This window comes from Castor canadensis, chromosome 4, assembly GCF_047511655.1.
Source record: "Castor canadensis chromosome 4, mCasCan1.hap1v2, whole genome shotgun sequence".
Classification (NCBI taxonomy): Eukaryota; Metazoa; Chordata; class Mammalia; order Rodentia; family Castoridae; genus Castor; species Castor canadensis.
The window spans coordinates 161,653,038-161,672,183 of NC_133389.1; the positions used below are offsets into that span (position 1 = coordinate 161,653,038).

General features: G+C 34.6%; 1 protein-coding gene across 11 annotated transcripts in view; it reads right to left on the minus strand.

The window, feature by feature from the left end:
* The window catches only part of Ikzf2 (IKAROS family zinc finger 2), a 161,814-nt gene that overhangs the window by 9,775 nt on the left and 132,893 nt on the right, over window positions 1-19,146 (minus strand). For 9 of the 11 annotated variants that reach the window (XM_074071645.1, XM_074071653.1, XM_074071651.1 and 6 more), the window contains 2 exons: window positions 17,139-17,282; window positions 1,057-12,154 (listed from right to left, as the gene is read on the minus strand). In XM_074071645.1, the coding sequence (XP_073927746.1) occupies window positions 11,430-12,154; window positions 17,139-17,282 (869 nt within the window). In that variant the 3' untranslated portion in view covers window positions 1,057-11,429. Of the gene's footprint in view, window positions 1-613; window positions 12,155-17,138; window positions 17,283-19,146 lie in introns of those variants that run through there. The other 2 variants (XM_074071646.1, XM_074071652.1) reach the window with 2 other exon arrangements.

Genomic DNA, 19,146 nt, shown 5'->3' on the forward strand with positions numbered 1-19,146 from the left:
GTTTTGGTATTGCTTTATGCTATAAAAGTAAAGAGATAAATTTGTAGATAGGTTTTTATGCGTGTGAAGAAGCAAAATGTCCAGGCTGCTCATTAACTTTGGAAGATATAATGACAAACATATTACTGAAAACTCTTGTATGTAATGGCCAGCTCAAGTTTTTTAAATGCAAAGGAGTAAGAAAAATAAGTTAAATACTGAAAGTTAATTCAGTATTAAATGAAAGAAGGAAATGAATGAAGGGGATATGGATAGAGTGATTTGGAAAAAGCAAAGAATTTCATCAAGGAAATTTAACAAATAAACAGAACACCACACTTCTTTAAATTAAATATAAAAAGACAAACTTAAGATAATACATCCATATTTTTAATCTTTCTGCAGCAAAACTTTAATTTCTAACCCGAATTTTTCAATCCCCCTGTGTTGATGAGCTCATCTGTGATCATTCTGTTTAAAAATGAGAAAAAGCAAAACATTAAAGTATGCCTGAATTATTTCTTGTCTTTCCTTCTTTTTTTAAAATTTTTTTCATTTATTCACATGTGCATACATTGTTTGGGTCATTTCTCCACCCTCCCCCTCTCCCCCCATCAGTTCCAGACAGGTCCTGTTCTGCCCTTATCACTAATTTTGTTGAAGAAATGACATAAGGATAATAAGAAAGACAAAGCGTTTTTGCTAGTTAAGGATAGCTATGAGATTCCTACTATTGCTTTCATGTACCCATGTGTTACCACCCATGTTGATTCAACTCTAACTCAATGAGCTTTATGTTGGTTCCTGATCCCCTGCTCATGATAACCTCTGTCGTTTTAAGGTTTCTGTATTAGTTCCTCTGGAGTGGGGACATCAAACACTTTCATGTTTTGGGTTTTCTACCTATTCCTATATCTCCCATGTGTGCTCTCCCCTTGTCATGTGATCCAAGTCCAACCACATTGCTGCATTTGTCCTAGATCTAAAGTCTGCATATGAGGGAGAACATACGATTTTTGGTCTTCTGAGCCTGGCTTACCTCGCTCAGAATGATGTTCTCCAGTTCCATCCATTTACCTGCAAATGATCAGATTTCATCCTTCTTCATGGCTGAGTAAAATTCCATTGTGTACAAGTACCACATTTTCTTGATCCATTCATCAATAATGGGGCATCTTGGTTGTTTCCATAACTTGGCTATTGTGAATAAACATGGGTGTGCAGGTGCCTCTGGAAAAACCTGTGTTGCATTCCTTTGGGTATATCCCCAGGAGTGGGATTGCTGGATCATATGGCAAGTTTCCTTCTTGATGGTGTTTATCTACCAAATGCTGAATAAACTGGTTTAGAAAATAAAACACTGGACAAAGTATACCTGAAATTAGAATCCAGTTTAATTTTTTCACTGATTTGGGTGTTTATGAACAAAATCACAGCCAACCTGAACCTGTTTCCTTGCCAAGAAAATGAAGGTAGAATATCAGAGACCCAAAGTGTCCATGATTGTTAGGAGAAGTATTTAAATAAAGCTAGTAACAACTGCACTTATTGTTAAGTATTTGTAAAAACAAAAAGGGAAGGGGCATGGTTAAAACTCATATATATTCTGGCTACATTAAATTACTTACATGGAAAGATTTATTTTATAATAGCTACTCAGAATTATGATAGCATTAAGGAGAATAGAAAGCAAGTGGTAAAACAAAACAGGTTATGTAGAGAAGAAAAAGAGAAAAGGTTGATGCAGAGAAATAAAGGACAGAGAGAAAGCAGCTGAACATAAATGTAGAAAAATTTCCATAAAATAATGAGGAAAACCAGAAAAAGAAAAAAAGAAGAAAGTGGAAGAAAAGATAAGCACTCATTCTCGGGCAGGGAAGGTATACATACAGTTCATTACTCTAACAGCCAAGTGTGCTGGGTCACCTCATCCCGACTTTCTAACAGGGAATGTCAAAATTGGAGACTCCTCAATCACTTACAAAAGCTTCCTTGGTCAGAGCCCTTTAAGCTTTTATGTCCACCAATCCAGAACCAGGACTTGGGCCCAAGGCATTGATATCATGTGGATTCTGTTGCCATTCCCTTTTAGTTAAATTCTACTTCCAAATTAAGGATTTTCAGCTGGTGAAGGCAGCTGATTCTGAAAAGACTACTCCCTTTTAGTCATAGGCTTACCTAAGGCACAGTGGAGCCCAACCCAAACTACCTTACCTTACTTCCTTTTCACCTTTGGTCCTTCCGGGAGCACTTAAAACTACAACTTCTTCACAGATATTCCAGGTGTTCTGAAGGTTATGTTCACATAGTTCTTCTCTAAGGGTTTCTAGAATAAACAACTCAACACCAATATGGGTAGTATTTGTTTTCACTATTTTGAGGGGTTTTTTTTTTTTTTTTTGCCTGACAAACTTCGTTAGAAGCATTTGGCTTGATGCCAGGATTATAAAGCAGCAGGAAGGATAAGAAGAAAAAGGTAAACACATTTTTCTCAGACTGAGCATATCTTTGGATTTCCCCCTACTTTTATCCAATTTGCTGGGGGACTATGCGTGTCCAAGTCACTTAAAACATTTCTTTTGTCAATGTCTTCCATTTGTTTTATGAAAGCACCTCCTTTAGGTATTTCATACAGGAGAAAAGTGGCAGAATTCAAATTTGCTAGTTGTTCTTGTTGGAAGCCCTTAGTGAAAAGTTTTTGTTTTTGTTTTTCCTAAACACACTGGGAATATCTAGTAGGGAAATTAAAAAAAATAAAAGGCTATTTGTTGGAACTTAGAACCTGCTAAAAACCAGGTACAGCTGCTAAATGGGACGAAATTGAAATTCCTTTAGTATGTGGCTTACACCTCACTTCCTTCAGTTTCTGTGTACCGATAAAAAAGTCCTAATATCATTGGTTCTCATTTATTTTCTGACTCTTTTGAAATGGAAAAGAGTAGGTAATATGTTTTTCAAAAAATCTTTTTTGTCACTTGATGCCATAAAACAGAATTTGATATTTGTTGCTGATTGGGATGGGACCCCTTCATAAACTTAGTACTGGAGAGTAAGTTGGTAAGTTCATCCTTTTCTTGTTTTGCTATTTCCCATATTTGCCTACCCCCACCTAAGTATTTTGATATAGTTAAGGAAGTAAAATTTCAGTTGAATTTGTATTTTTCATTTGGTGTGACATTTGGAAGTAAAATTTTTGAGGAATATGATAAATACCCGTGAATTCTGTAATTATATATCAAGGAAAACTTAAAAGCTATCTCAAATATGTGGCAGACTTTAAATTGGCCTGAAAGTAAGTGGATAGCCACAGCTACATGAGTTTGCAATCATTTGTGCCCTACCATATTTAAGCTTTAGATGTTTGTAACAGAACCAACCTCTCATGGCAAAACTCCACTTGTAAAATCCAAGGGGTGAGCAGTTTGACAGGATACCATGAAGCAGAACTGCAATCAAATTCATGCCAATCACAACTGAACAGAGATGCAGCTTAGTCCTTGGCTTTATCCATCCTCTTCTAAGAAATGTTGATTTCTAATACGATCAATAACTATTATTTGGATCACTTGGGTAATTTACTTACTGTGTACTTGGGAGCAAGGCACAGCTTTCTTCCTTTAGGTCTCACTTCTTTCTTCTATACAAAGGGCTTAGACTCAGAGAGATATAATGACCTCTTGGTTTTGTTATAAAGATAAAATAAGATTTATATGAAAACAAGGACAAAGAAGTCATCTTAACAAATCACGGAATGCCTTGTCCTCTACTTTGGTAGACTCCATATAATGATGGAAATCAATTAGTGACTGAGATGAGGAGTTCTGAGGTCACAAGTTTCATGTGGGTCAGGAAGTGTGACACACACAATGGCAATGCACCATCCAACAATTTAGTTTTCTGTGTTGGGAAGATGTGTCTGTGTACAGAATTTTCACCAGAAAGTTTTTATAGCAAACATTTTCTGTCAGATGTTTATTTTATTGGTAAAATATTAAATAATATACAGAATTAAAAACTGCACTTACACTTCTGAGAAGAAATAAATCTTGGACAAATTATATGCTTGTTCCTGAGATTCCCTAAATTTATTCCAGTAGCTGTGCACTCAGACAGTACAAACCTTTATAATATAATCCTTTTCACAAAGTATTACAAAGTTTCTGCAGCTTTAGTTGTACACATACAGACACACTCACACATGCATATACAACACTCACACACATATACACAGTATCCACACACTTGCACAGAGCATGTCTGTGTGTGCATTAAAAACAAAAGAAACACAAGTCCCACATTTTAGTCTGCAGTGATAAAACTGTTTAGCGGAGGTCTCCAAATCAGTATATAGCAGAGTGACTAGTCACACAGCTGCAAAGACTGGTTCAGTATTTCCATAGTAAACCCCATTTTCTGAGGTATGGTATTTGAGCCTTAGAAAACTACATTACACTGAGTAAACCTGACATACAAGGTCTGGAATTTAAATTTTACATATACCTATATATATTTCTTTTTAAAACAATAGTTTATATTTCCCCAAATTATTAGTTTGAAAAAATGAGGTTTACTGGTTTGACCTTTTTTTTTTTTTTTTTTGTTTTTTGCTTCTAAAACTCAAAATATCCTAGAAACTGTCAAGCAATTAGTCTTTAAAATAGTCTAATTACCTTTGGTATTGTTAAAGAAAAAATTAAGTAGCCAAGACACATACTGTACAAATGCAGTAACTGCTTTCAAAAGAAATGCCAAAGTAATGTTACATTTTAACAAAACATGTATTTACATTACAGCAGTTTCACTACAGAAACACAGGTATAAAAAAACCCAGCATACTACATATAAATATGCATGATACGAAAAATACTTTTTACTTAAATTTGTATGAAAACAGGGCTGCTCAAACTTTTTTTAATAATTATCTCCAATAGGTGAGATGTGTTTAAAATTGACCTAAGTGCTTTGATATATATATGTTTATTTCCAAAAAGGAGAGAAATGCAATAAAAATATTAAATATTAGTTTCTTAACTTAGAGCATTAGGCAAAGGTCTAAGAAGAAAATTCAGTCCGTAAGAATTTCAACTTTAGGACACATTTCTCTGGCAAAAGAGTAGTAATTTCAATGGAAATTTAGACTAAATAAAGATACCAGGAGATCAGAACAGTAGTTTCTACATTCTAATCTTTTGACTGTGGAGTGCTTTTATCTTTGCTTCTTGTGTCCTTTGACATACTATGATTTCCAAGGGCTTCTTTTTGTCATTAGCTAAAGAAAGAACAGGCTAGAAAAGGAAATAAAAATCACCATAGTTTTTAAGACTTCAAAGAAGTATTGCACTTGTACAGAAAGAAAAGGGTATCTTTTTAACTAAGTAGCAGAAGCAATCATTCTGGGACTGCAAATAACACATGGTCTAAAAGGTCCAATTGTTAAGAGCAAACATGGGGCCTGGACACTGCTTCCAAACCTGGAATATTATTATAGTAATGATAAAGTACTTTTCTCCCAATTGGGAGAAAGTTAAGACTCTTGTTTTACATTTTTAACATCTTTCTAAATACTTGCAAAAATTTTTGTAGACTCTCAAGATTTGTATTTTCAAAGAAAAGCCAAATAAGAATGTAAAATCCAACAAAAAAGGAAGGCAAACACAATCTGATCATATAATCTCTGGAGTCAGATTTTAGGTACCCGGTATTTGAAAGTGAAAGTAACATTAAGGGTTGTATAGCTTACTATTTTTAATCCAACCACTTTTCTTTTTAATATAAAACTACAATGGAGCATAAAAATATGCCAGCAGATTATACAGTCAACAAAAATCACAAATAAAAAAATTAAGACTTAAGAAACCAATGAATTGGAAATTAAGAGTTGACCTAATCTGGAAATTAGTGAGAGGCAAAGACTTCCAGAGACAATGGTCAAAGGGAGATGAACAGAAAAGTGAGAAAGAGATGAAGGGAATTTACAGTTGAAGAGGTAACAAGGCGAACTTAGTTACACAGAAAGGGAAGTGATTAATGTTCAAAATCTGAGAGTGCTTGACAGTCTGAAACAATGATCACAGTTTCAGAATTTGAACTACTAAAAAAAAAAAACAAAAACCAAAAAACAAAACCTAGATTCCTTCTCTTGTTACAGTGTATTTGTTTAAAAAAATCTACTTCCAGTAAATGAAATTAGGTGGAATCCTGATGAGTGCATAGTAAGGTGGCCTCCACCTGTTCAAGAAGCATTTCTTACCAGGTGTCACTGAGGTAACAAGAAGGCCCGGCTCACTGAAAACTGGCTTATTTGTACCTATATGAAATTAAATGCCGTTTTTATGTGGCTTACCAGAGGGCCTCTAAATTTTATATTTTATTCACAATAAAAAGGACAGCTTAGAAAACCATTCATGTACCACTCTCTGAATGGAATAAAGGTTAACTGACAAAAAAACTGTACAGAAAATATACAAATGCAATGTTATGGGAGATAAGTTCCATAAACAGAGTTTTTAACTTATCTAGAAGAGTGCATGTGAAAAACATCCACTAACTTACAGTATAGCAAGATAAAACTAAACAGCAAGAAACAGAATGTTGCATAAAAATCTTACGGAAATTCTAAAATTTTCGGTTTCTGCAATAAATGTAAAAATATTCAAGGTGTCAGTATTTGGCCTAGCAATGCACTATGGTAAAAAGAAACACTAGCAGATCACAGCTTCTTGGTCATGTGATATTTGCTTTATACAACCAGCAGCTCTTTTTCAAAAGCTTGTCATATTCTAACACATCCACCACAAGTTAATACACAACCATGGTATGAAACCATTTGAGGTTATGCTTTGGAGAATGGCAATGTGATATGACTATTCAATTTTGTTTTGCTCAAGAATTAATCACTGCCTTTTGATATCACTTCATAAAACATTGACAGATTAGAAGATAGAAGTTCCAAGACTAGAACAACACTAGTTTGGGGATAAGAATCCAAAACAATACTGCATATTACCGAGCAAAAATTCCACTATTAAATCCCTGTGTGACACAAAACTTATTCTTCCTTAAAAACAAAAACACACATCATAATTTAATTCACAGCTAAAATTTCACTTTACCTTATGTTCTGCCTGCATGATCTTTTAATGGTACTCAGAAATACTATCAAACCAAAAAAGATACTAAAATCTGGTTTCTAAGTTTCCTTTATCAGCTGAGCTGAAAGTTTCTGTATTGGAAATTACTTTAGCAGTTTTGCCCTAAGAACACTAAGAAGAATTATATAGTACTCAATTTTAAGTAATTTTAAAAAATACACCATAAAAGTGTTACAGAGCTAAAACAGCTAACCAACACTCTCAATGCACTTTAAAAAAGCACCAATAGAAAATTTCTATAAGTACTTAATACATTAAATTCAGAACCACAAGAGACCAGTTACTGTATATTTTAATTATTTGCAGAAACTGGAGTTTAGAAATATTTCTAAAATATTATATATAAAAATTTCAATTTCACCCCTCATTTTTTTCTTTTGGATTGGGGAATTTTCTACTGTAGAATAATCATTGACAGTAGTTACTAAAACAATATATAAGATATAACTGAAGATGACCACAAATCTAACAACTTTTTTTTTTAAATAAAATGAACAATCCAAAGTTAAAGAAAGGATGGCCAGTGCCTTTTATATTCTAACTTATATCTTGAAACTAGGGATATGAATTTTTTGTTTGTATTTTGGTAGCCTCTTCTGTTCCTTTTCTAACCTAACACCATTTTGGAGAGAGGATGAAATAAAATTTGGAAAATATTAAGAACATAATTTTCCTCTAACTGCCTTCTCTGCTGTAAATTCTGGGGCATTTAAAACAGGTAAAGAATTCATGTTTTTAGGAGATGTATAATGTACAACTGTGACACAAGAATTAGTTCTTATCTTTATTTGCCAAGTAAAAGTTGCCAAATATTTCTTCCTATCTCAAAATTTTATATTTCTTTCAATTTTTATTGGCCAATTTAACATCTTTTTTTTTATTGTTTATTTCATTTTGTTCTGGAAGTAAAGGATGAAGACCCAAGGTTTAAGCCTAATAATTGCCACTACTTCTAAAGACACATATAACTTCTTTAGTATTTTTTAATACAATCACTCTGGTAAAGCAAACCTAATAGCTCAGGTATTAACTGTAGTTTTAACTTTCTATTTCTTTAACACATTTGATAACTCTAGTTACTTCTTTTCATGAATTTTCTTTAAAAGAATGTGTGATACATATATACATGCAATTCAGACATACAGTTGCCTGTTTGCATATAGGTTAAACACTTCCTATTTTGTCCCAAATCTGAACTCCAGGCTCTCATTCTTCCATATTGTTCCTGCAGAAAGTTCTTAACGGAATGTTTCAACAACTTCAAATCTCTTTCTTCCAATCTGCCCACTGGTCATTTTCTCTGTTTTAAAAACCTGTGTAGTAGCAAGTCATCACTATTGCAGAGAGGCAGCACACATTCCCCAAAAAAACTGGAGATAAAAAAGTCTGTGCAAAATTAGGGCAAAGCAATATGATGATTTCTGAATTTTTGCCAAACTGGAAAATACAGAGGATAACCCATTTTCATGCCCCTCAAAAACTTCCTGCACTGTGAAATCTCACCTAAATAAACCGGGCATGCTACTGTTATATAAAATTTGATTTATTTGGTATCTGACCCTCATATTTATTTTTAGGTGCTACGGTATTGCACATTTCCTTTTGTGAACAAAAGGCATGCAAATATAGCCATCCAGAGTTTCTCAGAAAGCGCTATGTCCATAAAAATTCTCTCTAACCTATAAATTTGAATTGACCTTGTCCTCATTTGTCCTTGACACTCCTTGAGCCATCTCTACCTCTTTCTCTTCCTCATGTCATGTGGCTAAGAAAATTTACTTGTCACAAATAAACTCACACATTAACTCTGTTCAATAAATTAAGTTTTCCAAAAAGATAAAATCAGAAAAAAAGAGTGCACTAGTACCATTTTCACAGAGGAACGACACAACTTTTCAGGTCCAACTAAATTCAGTTTTACTCCAAGGCTGGTAGGTACATGATTGCTCACACACTAGTAGAAAAAAATGCAGCAAGCAAAGTCAGATGATGCCAGGAGAAATTTACACATGGCCAAAATGATGAGCATATTGACTGGCATTCAAATGTTTCCTTAAATTTCAGTACAACACAAAATCATGAGTCTTAAAAATCACTTAGCTCATCCAAAAAGAAAAAAAATGTCATTTCACCTATGGGAGTGGTTAAAGTAAGTTAGGGTAAGAAAGTCTTGAAGACACGCCTTATCTTTGAATAACTTGTATGTTCACCATATACCTAAGGCATTCAGAAAGAAAAAGAAAAGTACCAGTTGATAGTCTATGTATCTCTGTTTTGGTGCATTTTCTTAAATTTAAAAGAATAGTGTGGACATTTCCCCCAAAATAATTAAGATAGGGATTAGCAGATGAGAGCCGAGTTAGAACTGTTTTTACCTAGTTCTACTTTGTGTTAGTGCTTATAAGTTGCTTAAACAGGCAGGTGGTAAACTAGAAAAAAGACTTAATAGCAGTAATGACTCACTTATCTGTCCATAGTTTTCTAGTCTTGACACTTCTCACATCACACTGTAGTCAAACAATTTCAGCCTTCTATTTAATGAATTTTTTGAGCAGTTATTAGTTACTGCTTATCAGAATTTCAGTACTCACTAGTGGTTATCAAATAATCCAGTCATAGTCAGGCCTGTTTTCCCAAAATGCAAGCAGCATGTTTTGCCCACTAAAATATGTTCCCCCAAATGACCTGAAAATCAACATCACTTGATTCTTCTCCTCTAATGCTGATGGACTGCAAAACAGAGCACCCACACAAATGAAATTAAAATGTGCACATGATATATGCAGCATATGTCATACATGAATTACACGATGGAAAACTCTGTACTAAGGGATTGACATTCATTTCTGACAGACTTCGAGAGGTGAAATATTTTTAAAACAGAAAAAAGTACCACAAGTTTCTGTCATATTCTAGAGTCTAAGAAGGGTAAATCTTCATTGTCTTTTTGTTTGATCTATATAGTCCTGTGTGCAGGTTACAAAGAAGTTCCCTTTTCTCTGCAGCAAAAGTAGTAAATATTACCATTGAAGAAATACTAGAATAAATAGCCCTAGTTCAATAACCTTACAGGGTTCCAGGTACCACATTTAGGTCAAATTATCAGTTGCTCTGAGGAGATGTTGAAATAAGAGCCAAACGCATGACTGTTAAGACCTTCTACTCCAAGAGTAAAAGAGGAATGGACTATGGACAGAACACTGAATGGTCACAGCTTGAAAAAATGAGTGAAAAGAGAAATACCAGACGAGAGATCTCTAAGTGGGTTTTCCCCCTACTGTTAGCCTAATTATATTTTTCTGCTGACTGGTTAACACTGATTAAATGCTGATAAAGTGACAATCACAAGCATACTTTTAGAAACAAATACATATAGTATGCTGCTATCATATTACAACTTTAAAAAAAGTCTCAAATAAATTTATGAAAAGTGGAAGTCCCTCTTGGAAATTACTGACTGCTTCTTACCCACTCTTAGACCATATGTTATTCTGAAAACTACATAAAAATACTATTTGTTACAGGTGTTAAAAGTAAGGCTACCAGGGTGTCTACAAAATGCCAGTCATCAAAACTATGGAAAAACAGTGCTTAAGTTTAGAAAAATAAGATCAAAGGACCTCAGATGTACTGTAGTGGTCCTTAACTACCTGTAGTTTAAAAGTTTTGCTATATGGTACAGTGTAAAACATACTGAATTATAAGTTCCATAGGGGAAGTAAACATAGAACCCACAACAACTCAATTCATCCCAGGAGTTACCGTTGAAAAAAAACCAATTTGTCTGTGTTCCATAATTTCTAAAGAACAAAACAACAACAAAAAGGGTTTACATTTTGAAACAAGTTCTTCTTTGAAGAGTAAAATTACTTATGCCATTTTAAATTGTTGAAGGTCTACTCAGAAAACTCTAACCTTTCCTGCCTTCAATCAGAATCCTGAACATCAGTAGCAAATTAGAACATCTTAGGTGAATCCACATAAATCAGTGATTTTTTTTTAAAGCATGATATGCCTTAATATCTATGCATGGGAGAAATGAACTGCTTTAAATTTCCATAAAATAAACAAGCCAAGTGATCAGGAAACAATATTCCCATCCCTTCTCTCTTCTGTTACTTCCTCATTGTAATTAGGCAGAGCAAATGACACTGCGTCCACAAAATAAGAATTATTGACAGTAATAATATTAAAAAAAAAAAGGTATGTCAACATCTGAGGGAGGATGGGATTGTAAGTGCAGTATTTCTTCATGTGCAGTTCTTTACTTCATAGGGGTCCCCTTTGGAATGAAAAGGCCTAGTGGAATGTGTGCTCCCCTCGAACAATGTGTGATGAAAACTCATAGCGGTCCTGGCTTCTGTAGCCACAGATGTTGCATTCCAGTGGGTCCCGGTAGCCATGGCAACCCATGTGAATGGTGTACATGACATGGTCTAGGAAAAGGACTCGGCAGTGCTCACACTTGAAAGCTCTTATCTGTTCTCCTTCTCCATTGAAAACCTTGTAGATGTCTTTAAGAGAGCCCTTAGGAGCCTTGGTGGCATCCAAAGCTTTAACATCTTCCTTCATGTAAGCTGGGCTTTGTTTCCTCTTGGGATTTAAGGCAGGGTTTCCTTGGTAGGACTGGTGGTCATCATGACTGCTTTCTGAGTCAGTAGAATCCAGGCAGCTATTGCTGGGGGAGGCCTCTCTTTCCTGGGGTCGACTCTTTGGTCTGATGAGAGAGATAGGGCCATCCATGTTGTTTTCATGACTATCAGAGGTTTCCCTGCTAATGGGTCTTTCTATCCTATTTGGATGATAGACCTGAGAATAAGCTGAGCTTATAACTGGGGCCACCTCAGCGATTGTGCTTGGCGGGTGCTGCATCAGAGGGTGAAGGGCCTCAGTTCCAAGGTAGGTGATTGCATTGTTGATGGCTTGGTCCATCATATGAGACTGCATCAGCTCAGCCTCCTTCTCGTACGTTAAGTTCATATCAAAGTGAATATCTGGGTAGCCGAATCGCATGAGCTTTTCCCCTAAGACACAGGGCAAAAAAAAAAAGGAAAAAACAAAGTTACAACAGTCATTGACAGGATTAAAAACTATAATCCCATAATGTGATATATCTTAGTCTTTAGACTCTTTAACTCTGCTGAAACTCACAGACACTTGACATGAAAAGGAAATTAGTAACGAGCCATTTGCACTTGTCCTAATACCATCACAAGAATGCCTCTCATCTGTTACTTATTTTCATTTTCTATTGAAATTCTCACTTGTATGAAGCCTCTGGACTGAAGAAAGAATAAATACCAGGTGAAAATAAGCCAGAGACTATGATTGTTTTTGCATAATTCATACAGAGTGACCAAGCTACAAAGACAATAAATGTAAGAATGATCTGGCTATAGCATTTGTCACCTCACTCTTGTGTAGGATTAATTTGGTTGCTTTAGCTGCTACTTTAGAAAAAAGTTACAAAGCCAATATGTCACTTTGGAGAATTCAAAAAAATTATTAAAATACTTTAAAAAGTTGTTATCAGCTGATAAAGTGAATGAAATTAGAGGCTGTTTAAAGATAAATTTGGGAGTTAGTTCTAAAAGCACTTGATCATAAAACTAGAAAAATCTTGTATTTCACACTTTTGCTTCTTGAAATCAATAATTATGCATTTTTACATCATCACTTTCCTAATCAGACATGAGTGATACACTTACTTATATCCATTGTTAGTTTTCCATGCCTTTTCTTGTTTGAAATATGTAGTTTTTCCTTTAATATTTACTTCAACAAATATAATTTTACTCCAATATTTTAACAGAGAGATTTGGTGCTTAAAACAGAACAGGAGATTTTAATTTTTTCTCAAACTATTCCCAGCTGGCAATATAGTTCAACTTTAAGTGCATTATGGAAAAGCACATTCAGGTAGTTTTTATTATTTCATAATTGAAGAAATGGCCCCAAAGACAGATAAGGGTAATGACTGACATAATAAAAACCTGGAGAAAGAACTGATGAGAAATTATCTCATGCATGCAGTTTAAGATATTGCAATGTGAAGAATTTCAAAATTAAGCCAGACAAACCTATATTTTCAAAGAGCTTATAGTTGAGAGAGAATGACAGCAATTTAAAGATCACTTATAATAGTTTTTTAGGTGTTACTGGGTTAAATAACATGAATATTTAACTTACTATAGGAGAGTAAAGGAAGATACTGAAGGAAGTGGCACTAGGAATAAGAATGTGGAGGCAAACATTAGCCATGTAAAGATTTATGGGGGTGGAGTTGCTGGTAGGAAGGCTCAGAGGCAAGAGAGCATAACTTGGAAATAAGCAATTCAATAACTCATATTTCAACTGGCTAAGAGTAGCAACAGATGAGTAAGATGAGTCAGATAACATAGGGCTCACTGAGCAGCAAAGGAAGGAATTTTAGCCTGAGACCAGTAGGGCTTGAAGAGGTTAATCAGGGAAGTGACCTGATAGAATATTCTTCTAACAAGAGGATTTAGAAAGGTACCGTAGTGATGATGGTGCTGGAACTAGTGTAGTGGCAGGCAAATGGAGAAAATCAATGATACGGAGAGCAATTTTTAAAATACCACTGCTAGGGCTTGATATATACACAGAAAAAGAAAAAGAGAAAGAAGCATGAAGCTGTTTCCTGGCCTGGAAAACTTAACGGATGACAATGAGATAGAAAAAAGGACAAGTTCACTTTGGGGAATACTGAGTAGTAAAGTTGTGCCCAGTAAGTTGTTAGATATAGTATCAAACTTAGGAGAGAGATCTGGATTTGAGATATAGATAAGAGAGTCATCAGTTGATACAGGGCAACTTCTGAAGCATGGGAGAAGATGATATCACCTAACAATAGGCAAACTGTGCAGAGAAGAGGGTCAAAAATAGGACCTGGAACACATTTTTTATGCTAACCCATGGGCAAAACCAAATTGGATTCTTGCAGTAGGCATCACGTTTAGAATGTCCTTGGCCTTGCCCTCATGGAGTGAAGATTTTGTAGGGATAAAAGTTTGGGCCTATCTGACTTATTGACCAGACTTTGTTAGTCAGGGTACTCAGAATCCAGAATTCTTTCACCAAATGGCTCTGAGTGTGCTTCTAAGGTCTGTATAGTTCTCTTCATGGGGTCCATCTCCTAAGTACCAACTGTGCTACTGGTAAGCACACACCTAGGCTTAATGCATGGCCAAGACATTACTTTTTATGTGCTATGTGTGTGGTGCAATATAAAAAGAACTTAGATGTGCAGGTAGGAGTGTCTACACATGTATGCATTAGGCACATTTTTGGTAATGGACACAACCAGGAATGGGTCTGCCAGGGGGTAGTTCTGTCTAAGTTGTTAAGGTCTAGTATGAAGCACCAAGCATTCTGAGAATTCTGTATTTATTTAATCTTAATCTTCCAAATTAGGAAGGAAGAATGTATATTTTTCAGCCTAATTTATAGTAATAAAATATTTAGTCATATGAACTGGGGCCTCCATTAGAACTCTGTCCCATCTACATAGGAAGAGCAGTCTGAAAAGATGGAGGAAACATGGGAGAGATAAATGTCATAAAAACCAGGGAAAGAATGTGTTTCAGAAGGAGCAACTATTCAACAGTGTCAAATGTTCTCTAGGACTAAAGCATGGAGGGAAGTAGGCACAGAGAGAATTCTTTCAACAATTCTATTTTTGCACAGAAAGAGAAAGCAGGTGGTGGCAGATGAAGGAGATCTGGAGTTTAGGGAAGTTTTTTTTCTTTTTTTAATTATGAGAATTTTATCACATTAAATCACAAGTGAGAAGGAAGAAAAATAATAGTGTGACGTACATTGGGGGCAGGATAAGAGAATTCCAGATCTTAAAAGGAAGAACTAACTTTAATCAGAAAGAGGGATATTTCTTTCACTAAAATAAGAAAAAGAGAATAAAGTATTTATGTGGATGCACACAATCCTATAGGACTGATGATATTATACTGAAATGATATTAACTCATTTTATTCTGTGACCATAGCTAAAAGATCACCAAGGAGGCAGATGTCAATTTTGCAAAGAGTAGAGAAAGGTCAGGAATGGCCATAATGGAAAGAAGAGGAGGAGATTATTCAGGGATCAATTAGAGGAATGATAATACATAGTATTATGAACAAACTAGTATTTGAGACCACTTATTTATCTGTAATGACACCAATTTATAAGGTTGTGGTTTTTTCCAAAAGTACCGGGAGCTGAGATATAAATATGGAAAAGACACTCAGTCAGGCTTATGAGAGTGAGGTTTCACCAGGAGAAGGTGACAGGACAGCAAGGCAAGGCAGCCAAGACTCCTGGGAGGCAGTAGTAGAAGTGATGAACCATGAAATCTATGCTGCCTAAGAAAGAGAGGAAGAGGCCAACAGATGTGCATAAAGCCCAGGGGTCACTGGCCAGGAAAGCCTGACAGATGAAAGAACAGTATTTAATGGAGGGTAATAGTGGAAAAAGACTTATGGTTAAGTGTGGAATGATGAAAATTTCCATTTCAGGAGCAATCAAAGAAACAGTGATCGAAGCTATTATCTGTTATGCATTACTAGGGTAAAATCCAAAATAAAAGAGAAAAACCTGAAATTCTTAAAAAAAAACATCTAATATTATTTTAGAATCTTGCTGTAATTTTCTAAAAAGATGTCTCTTTTCTAAGGATGTAATCAAATTGAGTATAGCATTTCTAATTCATTGGAAACATGAAAAAGTACAGAAGACAGAAATCATTATAAATTTCTTATTTTTCCAATTAAACTAATTACCCCACACAAACTAAATAACTTTAGAAATAAATGAACTGGCTTCCCAGACCACTCCTCTTTTCACAGATACCTATAAAAAGGAAGAAAGAGGAACAGAAAGAAAAGTTGCCAAGCCAACCTTTGAGTATAATCTCAAGGTCTTGAACTGACCTTGTAGAAAGGAGTCTCCCATAGCCTTCATCCAGTGCCTTCTCACTAAATTCCTCCAGCTGGTCTTAATGTGATATTCTGGTGACTTGTTAGTTCTTCACTTTTAGACCAAAAGGAAATCTTTTCAATGTGTTTATTGGAGTATCAGACTTGCAATACCCTTTCCTGGTTGATATAACCAAAGAAAGGGCTTTTTTCCCTTCCAGAATGTCTCATAGTACTCTCTCTGATATTAGAATGTGGGAGTCTGCTTTAATATTTTTATTTTATCCTATATGAACTCTTATAGAATAGATACATTACAAAATCAGTGAATGATATTTCCTCAAGAATTTTTCTATTGAGTCTTTATTATTCATACACTATTTAAGAAATTGATGACTTTTGTGTCTTCAGAGACACTCTGTGAATTAGACACTCTATGACTAAATATACTGCATGTATTTAGAATGATGCCAACACTAGGCATATCAAAGGGTTTGGAAATAAGCAGGGAAAGCATAAATATATGTTTTTTAATATTTCTAGTGCAAAATATAGGCTGGGTGAAAAAATGATCAGAAATCAAAATATAGATCTACATATGAAACACCTTGAATGTAGAATGCTACATTATTTTTCTAATGCAGAATTTTGGGAAAAATTAAAACATCTCTTAATTTTAGATAAAATACTAAACAATTAATATGAAGAAATCAGGCAAAGACCTGATGCCAATGCAAATTTTAAAAGCAGCTTACAAAAGTCTAAATCAATATGCTAAATCACTTCCATTATTTTGTATAATTATTTTTAAAAGACATTATATTCTTTACATACTATTTCACTTTATATATAATTATACTGAGATAGCAATATACTATTATCAATGTTCCTTTATTTCTTTCTTATGTTCATATGCATAAGATTGTGTGTGTATTTAAAATGGGATATTCGTGGAGCCTCATAGAGTAGAAGGAATAATGATCTGAAATTTACCAATATAAATTTCTAAGTCATTGACTTGCCTTTTCCAGTGAAAATCACCTTGTAGAGAAACAAAAGTGTTTGTACTGCTTACCCACAAACTTTTGTGGAGTGGAGCTTTTACGTTTTCCCATATTCCCCGTGAGCTTCTCTATGACAGCAGGTCTCTCAAAAGGCACCAGAGAAATATTGTTGTCCATAATAGGCTCTTGTTCCTTACAATCTTCCATAGGAGGTACTATATAAAACCATATAAAAAGGCAATCTGATAATTTCTTCAACATTTTGAAATATGCAGAGATGGATTTGCCATCTCAATCTGTGTTACAAAAACATAAGCCAGTATGCTTGAATAAAAGCAAGTAAAAAGAACCTACAGTGTAGTGTGAAAGAACACTCCTTAATTTTATACACACACACACACACACACACACACACACACACACACTCAGGGGATTTGCTTTTGTCTGGTCTCTCTCAAATCAATGACATAAACTGTTGTCACTACTGGTGCCAAATCTGTTCATCTATTTTTTTCATTTTATTTTTCTGAAAGTATTTTTAACATTGATTAAAATCAATATAACTTCAACACTGATCTATTTTTAAGGTTTCTTGAGTTTACCTTTCTAAAACCATGTAGGTAAGTAAACTTGTTTTGGAGAAAAGCTAATTAGGCACTCAGGGTAACAGCACATACTTGACCATTTCCACCCCCATATGTTCTTCTGCAGCAGACTGCCTATTTGATGAGCTACTAGGCTCACTGGCAGTAGCTTAAAGACCTGCACAAAGAAGGCTTCATGAAGGGGATCCAATTCTGAACATGTCTACGCACAGTAAACCATGGCAGCTTTATGATTGCAATTTATTTTAAAAAGAGCTCTTCACCAGGAAAAAAGAATCCATTTCCAAATTGGCACACTGGTTCACTACACTTCTGCCCTAATTCATCGACATAACTCTCCAGTGCTGTGCTCCATTCATCCCACTGTCTATGGTGCTAATGTCTAAGGTGACTAATGTGTTAGTTAGCCCTTAGATATTAACACTAGATATTGACACTTATAGTGTAGCAAAGAACTTATAAAAGTTATTTTTGAAAAGAAAAACTGTCCAAGGATATTTGATTAAGGATACAGTAATATTTCAAACAGATCATAATAGTTGATTAAAACTAGTGTTCACAGGAAAGACCTAAAGTTCCCTATTTTAGGCATGAACTATAAAATGACTTATTCAGATCTTTTTGTTTGTATAAGATAGTCCCACTGTGTGAAACACAATGAATTCTTATTTATAAGGCAATCCTGCTGGCTGACACTAAAATAAGAAAGCAAAGATGAAGGTGAAGAGAATTAAGTGCACAATTCAAGTGACCTATTTAATAACCAATAGAGCTGCTGATTTTGAAGAAATGAGAAACAGTATCAAAAACATTTTGCTTAAGGAAATCAACATTCAACCTATGATTTAGTTAACCCAGTGGCTGGGCCAGAAAAAGGTAATCATTAATCTACGTTATACTAGCTTATGAAGGAATTCTACAACCACTAAAACTACTGATTTGTAAAAAAAAAAATCCAAGATAAGATTCAATAATAAGGAAATACTTAGATCACTTTCTACACCAATATCATTCATGACATTATCAAGTAGGAAATATGTCCTAAGACATTACATAAAACATTATATACTCTTTTAATAACTCAAAAAAGTTACTTATCAGAAAATCAGTAGATTAAGAAAAGGGAGAGAAATTAAAAAAAAAAAAGGCCTTCAAGGATGACCATCAAATTCAGATAGGGGGCCAGGAGGACAGAAGGGTGACAGTGATGTCATGGGAGCCGGGTAGTAAGATACAGATTATGGTCAAAAGCTTAACTTTTGTTTTCGGTTGTAGATTCTCAAGCACTTACTACATTATTGAAAATAACTACAAAACTACAAAGTAATTCATGTGTGAACTAAAGATGAAGATATGTCACAGACATAGATCAAAAATGAAAAAAACTTGGAAAGAAAAAAATTGTTGTTGTAAAATTTGCTAAAAAAACAGCAAAACTGGTTAACAGGGTTTGCCCCCAAAACTGAATATGCTA